This window comes from Heliconius melpomene, chromosome 17 (genome assembly GCF_056956725.1).
Source record: "Heliconius melpomene rosina isolate 202511_hmr_F chromosome 17, ASM5695672v1, whole genome shotgun sequence".
NCBI classification, from domain to species: Eukaryota; Metazoa; Arthropoda; class Insecta; order Lepidoptera; family Nymphalidae; genus Heliconius; species Heliconius melpomene.
In genome coordinates, this window is record NC_140405.1 from 3,268,301 (window position 1) to 3,283,127 (window position 14,827).

The 14,827-nt window shown below is 32.6% G+C and overlaps 1 protein-coding gene across 1 annotated transcript; it reads left to right on the plus strand.

Annotated features, from left to right (window-relative positions):
* The first annotated feature begins 3,651 nt into the window (after positions 1 to 3,651).
* On the plus strand, positions 3,652 to 14,748 carry LOC146529855 (uncharacterized). The gene is made up of 6 exons (XM_085201179.1): positions 3,652 to 4,361; positions 5,862 to 6,326; positions 9,109 to 9,321; positions 9,892 to 10,052; positions 10,807 to 10,981; positions 11,373 to 14,748. Exons 1-6 carry the CDS (start codon positions 4,044 to 4,046, stop codon positions 11,478 to 11,480), a joined length of 1,440 nt encoding a protein of 479 aa, XP_085057305.1. The 5' UTR covers positions 3,652 to 4,043; the 3' UTR covers positions 11,481 to 14,748.
* Positions 14,749 to 14,827: the final 79 nt, after the last annotated feature.

Below are 14,827 nucleotides of genomic sequence, written 5' to 3' on the forward strand. Positions count from 1 at the left end.
TTGAATTGTTATTTTTACTTGAACATTCTAAATTTATAAGCAAATGGCTGCCGAGAGCGAAGTAGTGACACTATACATAACACAATGTACTGTAGTATTAGGTGAGTAGATATAGCGGTAGCGGTACACATAATATCGGGACACACACAACTAAATCAAACGAATATGTTACTTCATTAAGATTCTAGGTTATGTTATTAAAAATTCATTATACGTTCAATAATAATGAATATATTTTTTAAATATAGTTTTTTAAATTTTTTACTTAACACAAATTCAAATTTTCGTATCTGAATAAAAAATCTTATTGTATTATTAGAGCTTTATTTTGACACTTAAGTGAAATCGAAACAAATAATAAAATAAACTATTAAGAATTTTAATAGATACGTATAATTATTTTTTCATTGACAATTAGCGTTCTATCAGTTGAAATCAACATCGCTTACACATCGATATCGTATTATACATGCGCAAGCGCAATTAGAGTGACCACTGTCAGTACTATTATTATTTTGTTACATAATATAGTTTAATTTAAATATAAAAATGTTAATTTATTTTAAATTTTATTCAGTACTACATTAATTAGTATTATGAATATAAAAATATAAACTACGCTTTTTATCGCACCGTTCTTGATATACTTTAAAATATTAAACTTCTGTATGCCGAACATAGCATAGAGTAGGCATAGGTAATCTGGGAACCTAATGTAAGGTTACACTTGTTTCCATTAACACACTTCTGTTCCACAGTTTCCGTCGAATTCTGAAGGAATTGCGTATTGATTCACATTTAATTGACTCAACGAAGTTAACGACGCTTTGCCTAATTACCAGAGCGAGGAAATGAATGAATGATATTATGTTTCTTCGAGTGGTAATCGAACCCACATCCTGTCATGTTTACAGTCACACGTTTGTGCCTCTGCGTCCTAACCTCAATTACTAATTGATAAAAATAATTTCCACGATTGTTTTTACAATGTACCTATGTTAAAAATATTACAATTAGGTATTTGAAGAAATTTCTTCAATAGCATAGTAGGACGAAGGATTCTTGTGCTAAGGCACTCATTCCTTTTATGTCCGAATTCGATATATTGTGTTGTGTAGTGGATTTTAACGCAGCCCTATGTCGTAACAGGGCAAGAAAATTAAAATTATTTGAACCATCATGTTCAAAAAGACACAAATTTGCGCTTTAATTACTAAAAAAAAACCCCTTTACCCGTGTCACCAGTCTTCAAAAACACTACCCTTATAGCCGCGCCAAATATTAGCACATTGGGCCTTAGCGTTTGGAGTTGTTGCCAGTGTCATGATCGTCTGGAAAGTAAAGCCAAGTTGGCCAAAATAGCCAAAATACTTCACGACAAAACGCCGATTGACCATGTATAGGGCTCAGGTTCGGTCTCATATCTGTTCTCATCTCTGGGCATACCACGTACCTACAGCCGATCGGATTGTTGGGGACCCAATGATCCGTGAGGGGCTTGACACATTGGCTTTGCGTAGAGAAATTTATCATGGGGAGTGTTCTGGGGAACTACTTGACTTACCTGCCGCCGAATTCTCTAACCGCGCAGTAGGTTACAAACTTAAACATCTAGTACTAACACAGTTTGACATTTTTTCTGCATAGCAAGGTTGGGGACCCTAATGTACTAATACATTAGGTTCCCCAATCGTAATACTCTGTTCCCCATGCTCGACATTATGTGTTAAATAGGAAAGGAACTCAACAACGCGCCTTGTCTACTGACCGACAAAATTAAAGTAATTTAAATACAATTATTTACCTAACCAAATTAAGTTCGAGCCAACAAGCTTCGCATTTATAGTGGACGCCATGACGGTCTTAGGAAAAAATATCTTCCATTGATTTTTTTTAATGAATGGTTATTATATTAATTTTAACGTTTTTACTTTACCTGTAGATGCAAATAATAATATAAATCTATAGAGTATAATAAATCAGAAGGCGGATGGACGTCCTTTTGGAACGGACATTGAAAGAGTTAATGAATTTAAATGCGGATATATTTTGTTAGTCTTATCTATTTATGTGAAAAATAAATGCAGAATATTTTTTAGGTTCGTATGTTTAGTTACGTTGAATTATAAACCACTAAGTATTTTTACATTTTGTCTAACTAAATTGAAGAATTACTCTTTTATATAAATATATTAATATAATAATAGTTTTATTATATTAATATATATATTATAGTATTCGTAGAATTATTGTCCATTAAATTAAAGTATAGTCTGAAGTACAACATACAATTAAAATAATAAACGATAGAGACGCTGGTCCGTTACGTACTCTAGTGTCTACCTCCAACACAACTTGTTAAATATGAAGAGCTTTATTATATTCGACTTATTGCTAACCAGTGAAGAATAAAAAAATACCTACAAAGGGATCAAATCTCTTTTAAAGAAGACAAAGAGGTACCACTTTAAAAGCTTTTATTGTATATCTATCTATCATTTATTATAATTTTTTGTTCTTATCAAGTCGATGCTAATTATCCTTTTTTTATACATTTTCTTCTCAAAGATTAAGAAGGTAACTCATTGCCGTCAGGTTCATTCCGTTCAGGTTCATTGTTAATTTAAAATAGGCAGGCAGGCGCTAGGCAGTCAGAAGAATTTACAAAAGCCATTGAAAATAAATGATACTTATTTTATAAAACTTATTAGAGGAAAAGTAATAAAAGTGGGACAAAATAATGTAAAAGAATAAACTCTCCCCTTTGTGCCCTTAAATTAAATCTCCAGATAACAAGTATAAAGGAAGCTGTATAATAAAACCCAAAGCTAACGTGTTTACGCCTGGTTGTTGAACTCTTAAATGTCTTAGGAAGTAACTAACACACAAATAGTACCCTTCTGACCCGTTCTTATGTTTTTTGTTATCAAATGAAATATTATATTTAATATAATTCTTTTTTCTTTGCTTTCAATGCAATAACTATTTAATAATAATGCATCTCACATCATATCTTGTTTAGCATACCTACTTCTTTAACGTCTTGAATTAATCTAAAATCGTCTAGTATCTTATTACGTTACGATAGTTTACGAAAATTAAATATTTTAGTATTTCTTATAATTACTAGTTATAATATTACCTAATTAGAAATATTACTAAAAGCTAATAAAACAAGGTCAAGTTCCGAGAGTTCATAAACTTGTATTTTTTATGATTAGGTTATGAATGTACCTACATTTTTATACTTAACGGAATTACATAAGCATGTTTGTTTTAGTAAACAATATCAGAATAACATTTATTAACTAAGCCATAATTTAAAAAAATCTAATTGTTATACTGTTATCAAATTCACGAATAGAATATGGTTTCAATAGAAAGATTCACATTTTTAACATTAGTTAGCAGTTCCTAACCAAAAAAATATGGTTATTGAAATAAAATTTCAAAAAATATCAATATTACAATATTAAAAGTAAAATAAGTTCGGGTAAGTCAGAGAGAGTATGAGGCTGCGCTAATCGTCTTATTGACCGGTTACTGGACGGGCTGGCTGGCGTCGTGCGCGCTCGGCGCCCGTCGGCCCCCGTCGGCCTCGTTGGGGCGCCGGCCGCTGCGCGTTGAGGGCGCCACCGTGCACTTGTTTAGCGTCCTACTATGCGACGTTGCCAAATGTATTGACTTTAATACCAACGAAGACAAAACGTACGCGCGTGGTGAAACTTTCGAGCCGGCAGCTTTTTGTTAAATGAACTTGAGTGTTTCCGATATTTACTTGTCGCGTTTCATTACAAAATGTCAGCACCCTTATAATCATATAGCTTCTTTGTGATCAAAGAGACGGCGGTGTTTAAACATCAAGTGTATCGTTGAAAACATTGAAAGTAAAGATCGAAAGTGATAATAGAGTATAAAAGCTAGTATTGAACTATATATTTTTGATAAAGGATATGGTTTTAAAAACAATACAAAACAAAGAATAATCGGAGGCAGCTGAGGCGGAATAAAGAAACTGGTTAGCCGAAAGCGGCGATTGTGATATGGGGGAACGGGGCGCAACGGGGGGCGCGTGGGGTGCGCGCGACGATGCCTCGTGGTGGCCGGGCGGCTCCGGCGAGATACAGCACCAGCAGCAGATAAATGAGGAGATAGCTAGGAGCACGGCGACTGCATCACATCAATTATATTCATATAAAATGACAGGAGGGTTTTCTAACAATGGTGCCGAAACTACGGCATCCCCTGGCTTTGATTATCGTTTGATGACTGGTGCTAGCACAAGGGAGGAATCGCCACAACAGCCATGGTGGTATGCCTCGGGATCAGTTGAGCAACAACAACAAACCTCGTCGCCATCGGTACAGTATTTTTAAGAAATAAAATTGATTTATGTACTAACTAAGGAATACTTAAAATGTTTGAGTTCTGGAAGACACTTTATATTACTTATAACCGTTTCCCGAACATAGCATTACTTAAAACTGATTAATTAACTATGATTACAATAATTACTAAGTTAGTATTTATTATTATTATCACATATCAGAATTCAGAAGTATAGACATCGCGTAAGTTTGTAAGGGCGAGACGAAGGGGTTCAAGACGTGAGCCTTTGTTTTATTTAACTCTTTTTCTTTGTCTATGATAATTTTAATATGAGCTTAATATTACAATAATACATTACTTATACATTTTCTTCTGAAAAACCGTCCTAAAAATTATGTTTGACTACAAAATTAAACAAATCAACATAAAAAGAGGAACAGTTTGATTTAATACAATTAATAAAATATTAGGGATAGATGGACACGATTGAAAGATCGTAATCGAAAGATATTATTGCGGAAATATACATTTACTTACGTATCAAATAGAAGTGCTAAAATTAATAGTTTCGTATTTATAAATATTATTGCAGGCTTGTATTGAAACTCATACTGTAAATTGTCGATTGAATTTTCATTTGAAAAAATTTGGCTACATCACTACAATGGTTTTGTTATGTGTCAATAAAATAAATTATATAATTATTTTAGCTGTAGCTTTATTGTAGATAAATTAAAGGTTAATTAAAATAATTATCATTATGAATGTTATTTATACTATTTAAATGGATTTATTAAATAGATTTGTCCTTTGAAAATCAGAAATATGTCAATGAGGTAATATTAATCAATTAAAGGCGCAGCACCACATCAATTGACCATATACTTAACGATTGTAAGCTCGATTCCCACTCAGGGAAATTAATTATTTACATCTCCTCACTCTGATATCTAGACAAAGCGCAGTGAGTTCCGTCACTCTACACAAAATATTCAGAAAAAATGAGTGGATGTTTAGGAACTGAGTGTCTTAACACTAACTTACCTCTGACTGTCCTTCTGTATGTGAGATACAGCAAGAAGCTAAAAAAATCGGTCAATAAACAATAATTCTTATTTAATTTACATTTTATCAATACATAAGATAACAAAATAGAGGTTTCAATAACTTTAACCAATATTGTGGTTTATGGATACAAATGTAGAATATTACAACTGATAAAAATGTAAAAAAATATTGATTGTATAAATTACACTTACCAAAACTAAACAACAATAATGTAATGAAAGTGCATTTAAATAATATGAAGTGAAGTATTTGTTAGTATTTCTTTCTTATATATATATAATCATGTTGTTAATTTTTATATACTATCAGCTTAGTAGTTCAGCTATTACTAATAACATTATGTACTTATAGCGTTAGGAATTTCAATTATAAAATAATTATATTTTCTGTATTTTCATGTTATTTAAAATTAAATTTGAAAATAAGATATTACGAGAGCTTATAGACATAATAATTTGTTTCAGGCTCAAAACCAATCTAGCCCTGACTCTGATCAGAGCAACCAACAAGCTAACGGAATACAACAAAACCATCAATCTTTACAACAACAAGCGCAAGGCCATCAAATCCAACATCAGATACAACAACAACAACAAAGCTTACATCAAGCGTTACAACAATCTCATAGCTTACAACAATCTTTACAACAACAGAATCAGCAAACATTGCAACAAATGCTTCAGCAACATCAGCAGCAGCAGCAACAACAACAACAACAGTCTCAAGAACAGCAGTCACAGCAGTCCCAGCAAACTATACAGTTGCAAGTCAGCCAAGCGCAGGCCCAAGCTCTAGTGCAAGCACAAGCAGTCTTGCAACATCAAGTGGCCCAAACATTGCAACAACAACAAAGTTTGCAAGATCAGCTACAAGCGGCTCAGCAACAACAAATACAGGCTGCTCTACAGCGACAATCTGCTACTTTGCAGGTATTTACTTTTTCTTCCTTTATTTTACAGCTTCATGGCTTATCCTTCAAATCAGTGTTAGGCAGAGATTAGAAATCAGGGCAAGACAATTAATTTTCAATTTCCCTGAATTCACGACATTAAAAAAAATTAAAACTGTACCCAACATCATTAAATTTACATGGTTCTTTATTTAAATCTATTGTTAACATTAGATACTGTCTTGGACATAATAGTTATTTAATATATCATGTTTGGGATTTAGTATTGCATTCCTTAATTAATCATCTTTAGAGGTTATTAAGTATTAATACTGTGTAATCTGGCTCATTTTGAAAAGCAATTTATTAATAGAATGTTTTTTTATTGTTATATTATTATTTCTACCCCGATTTAATTTACTGACAATTTTATTATATTGTGAATTTACAGGTTCATTAATAATATTATGTGATATGATTTATACTTATATAATGCAGTAAATAATCTATGCAGTTTTTAAATAATTCAAAAAATAGATTGTACATACATGTCATGTAATCCCTTTTGCAACTAATAGTTTAAATTTTTATTTTTACTAACATTTTTAATTATCACACAATTTCTGTTTTAAGTAGGTTTTTAAACTTACGTTTAATTACAACATTAGTTGGTTTTGAGGCTGTGTTGGCTCAACGGCACAAGCTTGTTCTTGTGAGCGTGTGACTACGTGGTTGTGGGTGCGATTCCCACTTCGGGGATTTATAATGGATAATAATTCGCTCTGGTAAAAAGGCAAAGCGTGTCGTTGAGTTCCGATACTCCACAAAACCCAAGACCACCAGAATTCCTCGGAAAGTGTCCCCCACTTTATCGGAGTGTCCCCACGGAGTGTCTTAACACTAAGTTCCCTCTATAAGCGGGACAAAGAGTGAAGCTAAAAAGATATAGTCTCTTTTATTACGCCGATAGACAGGTTCTTTTTTAAGAGCAAAACACGTAAATAAACTATGATTTTATTTACACATACCAACGTGACAAACATGACCTATAAAAACGATATATACATTGCGCTTGCAACTCTAAATATACGGACGTCGGACGTAACCACTCTTTATTAGATTATTGGAGCTTGCGTTTTTAATTAAATGTCTGACAAACTTTTACTTTAGTTTTTTTTTCATTATTTTCCTCATATTTCACTTGATATATTACTTCGTTTCGTGGTTATATTATAGTTTTTTTTTTATCAAAGTAATGATAGCAGTTTCTCGAGTGGGAAACGAACCTACAACTATCTCAAGCATAGAATTGAAATAATCAGATGATCTTAGATCGCGTTTAGTTTTGTTTGTCTAGAACTTTAGAAGATCCTTATTGTTAATTGATCTATCAATATCCATTCGTGAGTTTGTTTTCTAATTGAACGAAATCACATTGCTTATTAGCAAATGGATCTGACTTGTTGATGGTTAGTAGTACCCTATTCAATGATCGCAGATACAAATCTCGAGGAATATGTAGCAACTAAATCCGGCTTTTACTTTCACCGTTCAATACAGTGTCGACACAAGTGTACAGAAACGTAATATATAATAAAATAAATGGATTGAGTAAGTTTTATTAAAATCGAAATAAGCGATCCGACCGGCAATCTGTCGCGTTTAGGGGCACAAGCGTCTAAACGCGACAGATTGCCGGTTCGATTCCCACTTGAGGAAATGAAATATATTTTCATTTTCTCGCTCTGGTAACAGCAAAGCGCGGTGTTAAATTCCCCCACTTAACCTGTATCAAGAAACCATGCATCAAGAATTCAGCAAAAAGTAGAGAACGAAGTCTTACTGGGGACGAAGTAACTTAACACTACATGCCCTTGCAGTGTATAGAGTGAAGCTAAAAAAAAGTTGATACTCGTTAATATTGATGACTAATATTTTTCAAAAATTTTATCTCTCTTAACTCAACATTTGCTTCATAGCGCCATTTTCGACACAATAATTGATATCATAATGTCGATCTAAAACTAATATTCTTCCGGTCTGATTAATAACTGGTTCATTAGGTAGAAAAAAGTTGTTTTGGTAATTTTTAAATTAAATTGCATGTAGAAATCTTATTACTATACTTAGTACTCGTTACATTTGAACAAACATTAAAAAAGTCTCAAAAACTATGTATGTACATTATGTATATTATGCTTGCATAATTTCTATACTTTTTACGCAATTTTTTTAAACATTATTCACGCAATTACAAACTATAAAAAAGACATTTTGGCAATAATCGGCTTAAGCACAAAGAAAGTTCAAACACTCCACTCTTTACTTCCAAACATTGAGGAAGTCTTTATTTTTTCGCATTTAAAGCACTATCTCGCGTTTTCGATCAGAAAGTGGTAAACGGAGTGAAGATGGATATTATTTGATTAGTTAATAACGGCGTTTACTTTTATTTATTTGTAATAAGATTATTTCATGATTTATAAATATTAGTCGTTTTGAATTTCATAAAAAAATGACTGGCTAATCCTTCCATAGATAGCATTATTGTCATTTACTTCTTTTCGAAAACAGACAGTATGCGGGTGCGGGTTAAAATCCCACTACGCTAAAATTTTATATTTTTTTTATAGCTTCACGCTGTATTCCGCATATAGCAGGCTAGGCAGAGGTATCCCGGGAACCTAATGTTAAGACAATCCATTTTACCTTCCTCTGAATTCTGGACGCATTTCGTGTTGAATGGTGGAATTCAACGCCGCTCTTTGCCTGGTAACAACTACAAAAAAGTATTTTTCTCATTTTATCGTAATTTTTCATAGGAATTACAGCAGCAAGCCCAACAGCAGGCACTGTTAGCTCAAGCCGTAAACAAATCTAGGATGCCCCGCGCTCGCCCCTACAACAAGCCGCGCGGCCGAATGACGGCGTACGCCTTCTTCGTGCAGACCTGCAGGGAAGAACATAAGAAGAAACATCCGGAGGAGAATGTCATTTTTGCGGCGTTCTCTAAAAAGTGTGCGGAGAGATGGAATGTGAGTTGGTGCTGTTTTTTATTTATATGGATTTTGTTGGATTTTTTTAGAGATATGAAATTTTAAGTGATGAAATTAATGAATTTGCATATTGAAACAGTAAAAATAATATAAAATTCATATAATGTGTTATTAGTACATGATTTTCTATGTTATTGTAAAATAATGTTGTCTTTTGCCATTTATTTTCTAACGCCCGATGTCAATAATCAATCCTAATCCATAAATTGCAACCATAGATTGAAATATTAATCCATTTTTTGAGTTTAGCTTGCCAATAACCAATCGAAGTACTTCATTTTCATTGGCATGCAGGTTGGAGATTGGATAGATATGTCGAACAATCCAAGATTGACGTTAACTGGAGATAGGAGATACATTATTAACATCGGGCGTAAGTGGATAGTTATAAACCGCTCTCAATTCTGAAACCGATCTTGAGATACCATTTTTATTCGTAATTTATATATGCGTGAATGAAAACAGCATCTCAAGATCGATCTCAGATTTGAGAGCGAACAATACAGGTCTAAGAAACATTAAAGAAACAAACAAAATTTTCCTTCACAGACGATGTCAGAAAAGGAAAAACAACGTTTCCACGAAATGGCGGAACAAGACAAGAAGCGATACGAACTGGAAATGCAGAATTACGTCCCGCCCAAGGACGTCAAAGTGCGCGGTAGAAAACGACAACAGTTGAAGGATCCCAACGCGCCTAAGCGATCGCTGTGAGTTTTGGGTGATTCCGTTTTTTGTATTATTTTATTTATAATTTTTAGAGATCTTTTTTAATTGTATTTGAGTGTAATAGTCGAGGTCGTTGCGGCACAGCGTGTGATTAATAAACTCTGGCAGCAAAAAAAACGCGGCGCTGAGTTCCGCCACTCCACAGAACGTAACGTTTCGTTTCGGAAATTAGGCGAAAAATGGAGAACAGAGTGTCTTAACACTCTCTGCCTATCTTGCTACATGCGGGAAACAGCGTGAAGCTTAAAATATATATAATGTTAAACTTTAACATGCGATTTTGCCCCTTTGGTAAAAGGGGAATAATTATGTATTATACATACCACAAGTGTCCGAGCTAACTATCGCAGTTAGTTTCGTGGGTTACATAGAAACGATTAATGTTGTGCCGATCAACTAATAAACTCTTCAGCTTTAATATTATTACAAATTATGATGATACAATATAGCTTTGAGTTCGGACACTCAACACTCCGAAGTCTCAAATTTACAACTTTTATACAATAAACAAACAAAATTTAAACAATATCTTTCAAAAACTAAAATAAATCTGTGCAAAAACAGAGTCTGTTGAAGTCGCCGTCGCCGTCGTTAATATAGTTTTTTAACGTCAGTCCTCTGCAGTTTACTATTATATAATATTATATTGTCGTCAGTGATGGTGGCATTGGTGGTGGTGGGTAAATATCATTAAATATAAAATAACATATAATATATAATGCATATTGTGAACAGGTCGGCGTTCTTCTGGTTCTGCAACGACGAGCGGTCTAAAGTGAAGGCCTGCAACCCCGAGTACACGATGGGCGACATCGCCAAGGAGCTGGGACGGCGCTGGGCTGCCGCCGACCCCTCGCTCAAGGCTAAGTATGACGCGCTGAGCGAGCAGGACAAGGCGCGCTACGACCGGGTTAGTGTTGCTATCCGCCTTGTTGATAAATTCAAATTCAAATTCAAAATATTCTTTATTCAAATAGGCAAGGATAGAGTGTTTTAGCACTAGGAGGCTAGCTAAGAGTACTGTGAGGGACAGTGTGTCTTGATACTAGGGTCCCATAGCAGGGTGGAACCCAATTTTCGAGACATTGTGTGTTGACTAGCGGAATTCAACTTCACGCTTTGTGTGCCAGAGCCAAGAAATTAAATAAATAGTGAAATTCAACACCACTCTTTGTCTTCTTACCAGCCGAAAAAAATAATTATTTAATTAATTTCCTCAAACAGGAATCGAACCCATTACACCTTTATCTAAGAACCTTTATGCGTTTTCCGTATTACTAATTTTAAGTTTTATTTTTCAGGAAATGACAGCATATAAGAAAGGACCTTTAGCACTAGTCCAATCTCAAATACAGCAAGAAGCAGAAGAGGAAGTAGTTGAATATGATGGCGAAGACGAATATAAGTAAATTGTGATGTTGTATTGAAATGTGGTAGATATGTTGGAATATAACCAAAACGTTACATGGAAATTATATTTTGAACGTGTTTTTTGTGATCGAGGGGATGTTCAAGTATTACTTAACGTGATTTTGTGGGATCTCCTCCTCAACTCGTTTTGGTTGTGCTATGTAACCGTCGAGATCGTACTTAACATTTTCTTTTTAATCTAAAGAAAAAAGTACGGAATCTAAAAGAAGCTATCCCTCAAGATGATAATTGTTCTCAAATATAATAATGATGTACATTTTTCCATAAGGTTCAAAATTTTCAAAAATTGCTTTAAACAATACTTGAAAGGCCCCTAGAAGGTTTTATAATTATCATAATTTTTTAAATGTTAATTAATAATAAGAGTAATATGGCGACTTTTAAATATTCTACCACATATAAATATTGCGTTGCATAGTGACTTGTCACTAAGTTAATCCTATATTTTGAATACGGGTCCACCTGCGCTATTTTTAGAATTGAAAGTTGAATTACTAATATTAATATTGAAATGTTAGAGCCATTTGGTTTTTATGCGTATTAACTAAACTGCAATAATATTTGTAAATGTTTTAAGTATATGTATGTATTATACATACATACATACGAACATTGGAAATTTTGACCGTTTAATCCGTAATGTTAATTCAAATTTCAACTTCAACTGTTTATTTATGTTACTTTTCAAGTAACTATTAAGTTATAATTTAGAATAAAATCATTTGAAATAAATTTTGTAAAAAAATAACTATTTAGTTATTTTTCTAACTCCGAAGAGTTATTGTAATGAAAAAGTTCAATTTAAACTTTAAAAAAGAAGTGTTTTGATGTTTGTTTGTATTGTTGTTATTAGCGAGCTATTAACATTAGTTAAATGACGATATCATTAGTTACAAATACGTTTGGTGCCATTTTTTGTCCTATATAACTAAATATTTTATGGTCCGTATTTGTGCATCCAAACATTATACTGTCTGCATGTTTATTCATATCTGTGTTTAATGTATTCAGAAGTACATACGGACAAACTTACTTACATTGTATTAATAACCCAAAGTGTAAAAGCAGGTGTTTCCCAAGTATTAGTAATATTTAAGCCACCTCGTAGTTTCCATTCGTTAGAGGTATATTTTTATATGATAATTTAAACAGATCTGATAATAATGTATAGGAAAACCACTTTTTGTAATTAAAGTTTTAGTTAGTATTTTTTTAGCTTCACAGTGTATCCTGTAGAATATAGCAGGGTAGGCACAGGGAATGTAGTACTAAGACACTCCGTTCCCCACGCACCACTCAATTTTAGAGGCAATCCGTGTTGTGTGGCGGCACTAAACGTCACAGGCAAACGAGCGTTCGGGTCACCTGATGGTTAGTGCCGCCGCCCACGGCCCCACGCAACACCAGAAGAGTTACAGGTGCGTTGCCGGCCTTTAAGGTGGAGATAGTCAGTCTCCTTACCAGATTAAGGAAATAATCGGTTCATCTTAGTGGGAATCGAACCCATAACTGTAGTAAATCTACAGTCAGAGCTGCGCCACGATAACCCATTTCGTTAGTAATATTATATTGATGTTAGTATCGAGTCTGTAATTTTTTTTAGCGGGAATTGAACTGTAAGATGTTTACATTTTTCGTATTGTTTTCATTTTTAGTTCAAATGTATGTATGTATTAATGTATTTTTTTCTTTCATTTATCATAGAACAAATATTTTTGAACTAAATTACCTTTTGTCAATTTACCAATAAACTATTTGATAATCTATATTACAAAAAAATACTGTATCATACTTAGAATCTCGACTTAAGAAGTCATTGAGGTTGATTCGAAGTTAGAGAAAAAATTTTAAATTAGAAAAAATATTTCTTTATTATACCTACAAGAATTACAGTTGAAAAAAAAAGATATTTGACTGATCTTCAACTTGAATGATGTTCGTAAATCATTTGGTTTTTTTTAAATAAAATGTGTAGTGTTACCATATTAAACACAAACACGCAAGTGGTGTTGCCTTATATTTTCGATATTTATGGCAATAGCTAGATTTAGTCAGATTTGAATTAAGTCATTTGAACTAATATAAGTAATTATAAGCGGTAAGAACGAGTGAATGATATTTTTTTTATCTGTAAATAGTTAGTGTAAATTATATTTCTTTTTATATATTTTTTTAAATTTAAATCGTTAGATGATTATTTGTATGTGAAATTATTATATCATTTAGGTGGAAAATAGAAATGTTTATTTAATGTTTTTTCACGTTTTTTGATTTTGCTATGTAATTGTAAATAGACTGCGAGATCGTGATAGTACTTAACAGTAAGTGAGGGATTTAAGTATTTTCTGTAAATACTTAAGTACATACATACATACATACCTCTGAACACGCCTTACCATATAGAAAAATGGGTGTGTGGGGAAATGAACGGTTTTTTTTAAACTTTCGCTTGTTTATGGAATACATAGTAAAACAGAACATTTTTTTTATATATATTGATATTTCAATATCTTTTTGATTTTTAAGATGATTTATTTTTTTGTGTCTGTAGGTCGTTTTAATCATAAATAGATAAAAAATAAAAAAGAGCAATATTAAAAATGTATGATAAGGAATGAATCCGAGGTATGGTTGTGAATTAATCGAACTCACATTTATCTAATATTCTTTATGATTAAAAAAATGTTCAAAACTTTTTGATTTTATGATAATAAGAAATATATTTTGAATGTAAAAAAAAACTATTCGAAATTTTCATTAATTCGTGTTGTTAGCAGCTCAAAATTGTTTTCATTCTTTGTAAAAATTAATATTTTTTTTATATGTAATTAGTAGTAGATTGGTTGGCCTTTAAATGGGGATTCCTTTAAATGTTCTTAGACAATATGTAACTAAATTTACTTTTTATTATTAAGATATCGATTTTTGTGTATTTCCATACTGTTTGAGTTATTTGACAGTTTGTTTTAATTCAATGTTATGTTGTTATATTTAGAGGTGAATGATTATGAATGGATTTTATACATAATTGGAACGAATGGAGGATTTATCTATTTGTTCTTTGATTGTGAAGTCTTTCATCATGATTCACTTCTAGTTATATATATATTATAGTTATATGTAAGATATCTTATATGAAAGCGGAGCGTCGATGGATATGCGTAAGGTTGGTGTGTATTGAGGAGGTGTATTGTTTTGAAATTGTGATCTGTACAAAACAATATAGTAAATCTTTTACACTTACAATTGTTCTTTTATTTTTTGGTTCAATTTCCCAATTTTTCAATTTTTTTTGATTAGGTGTCTGCCCGGACATGACAAAGGA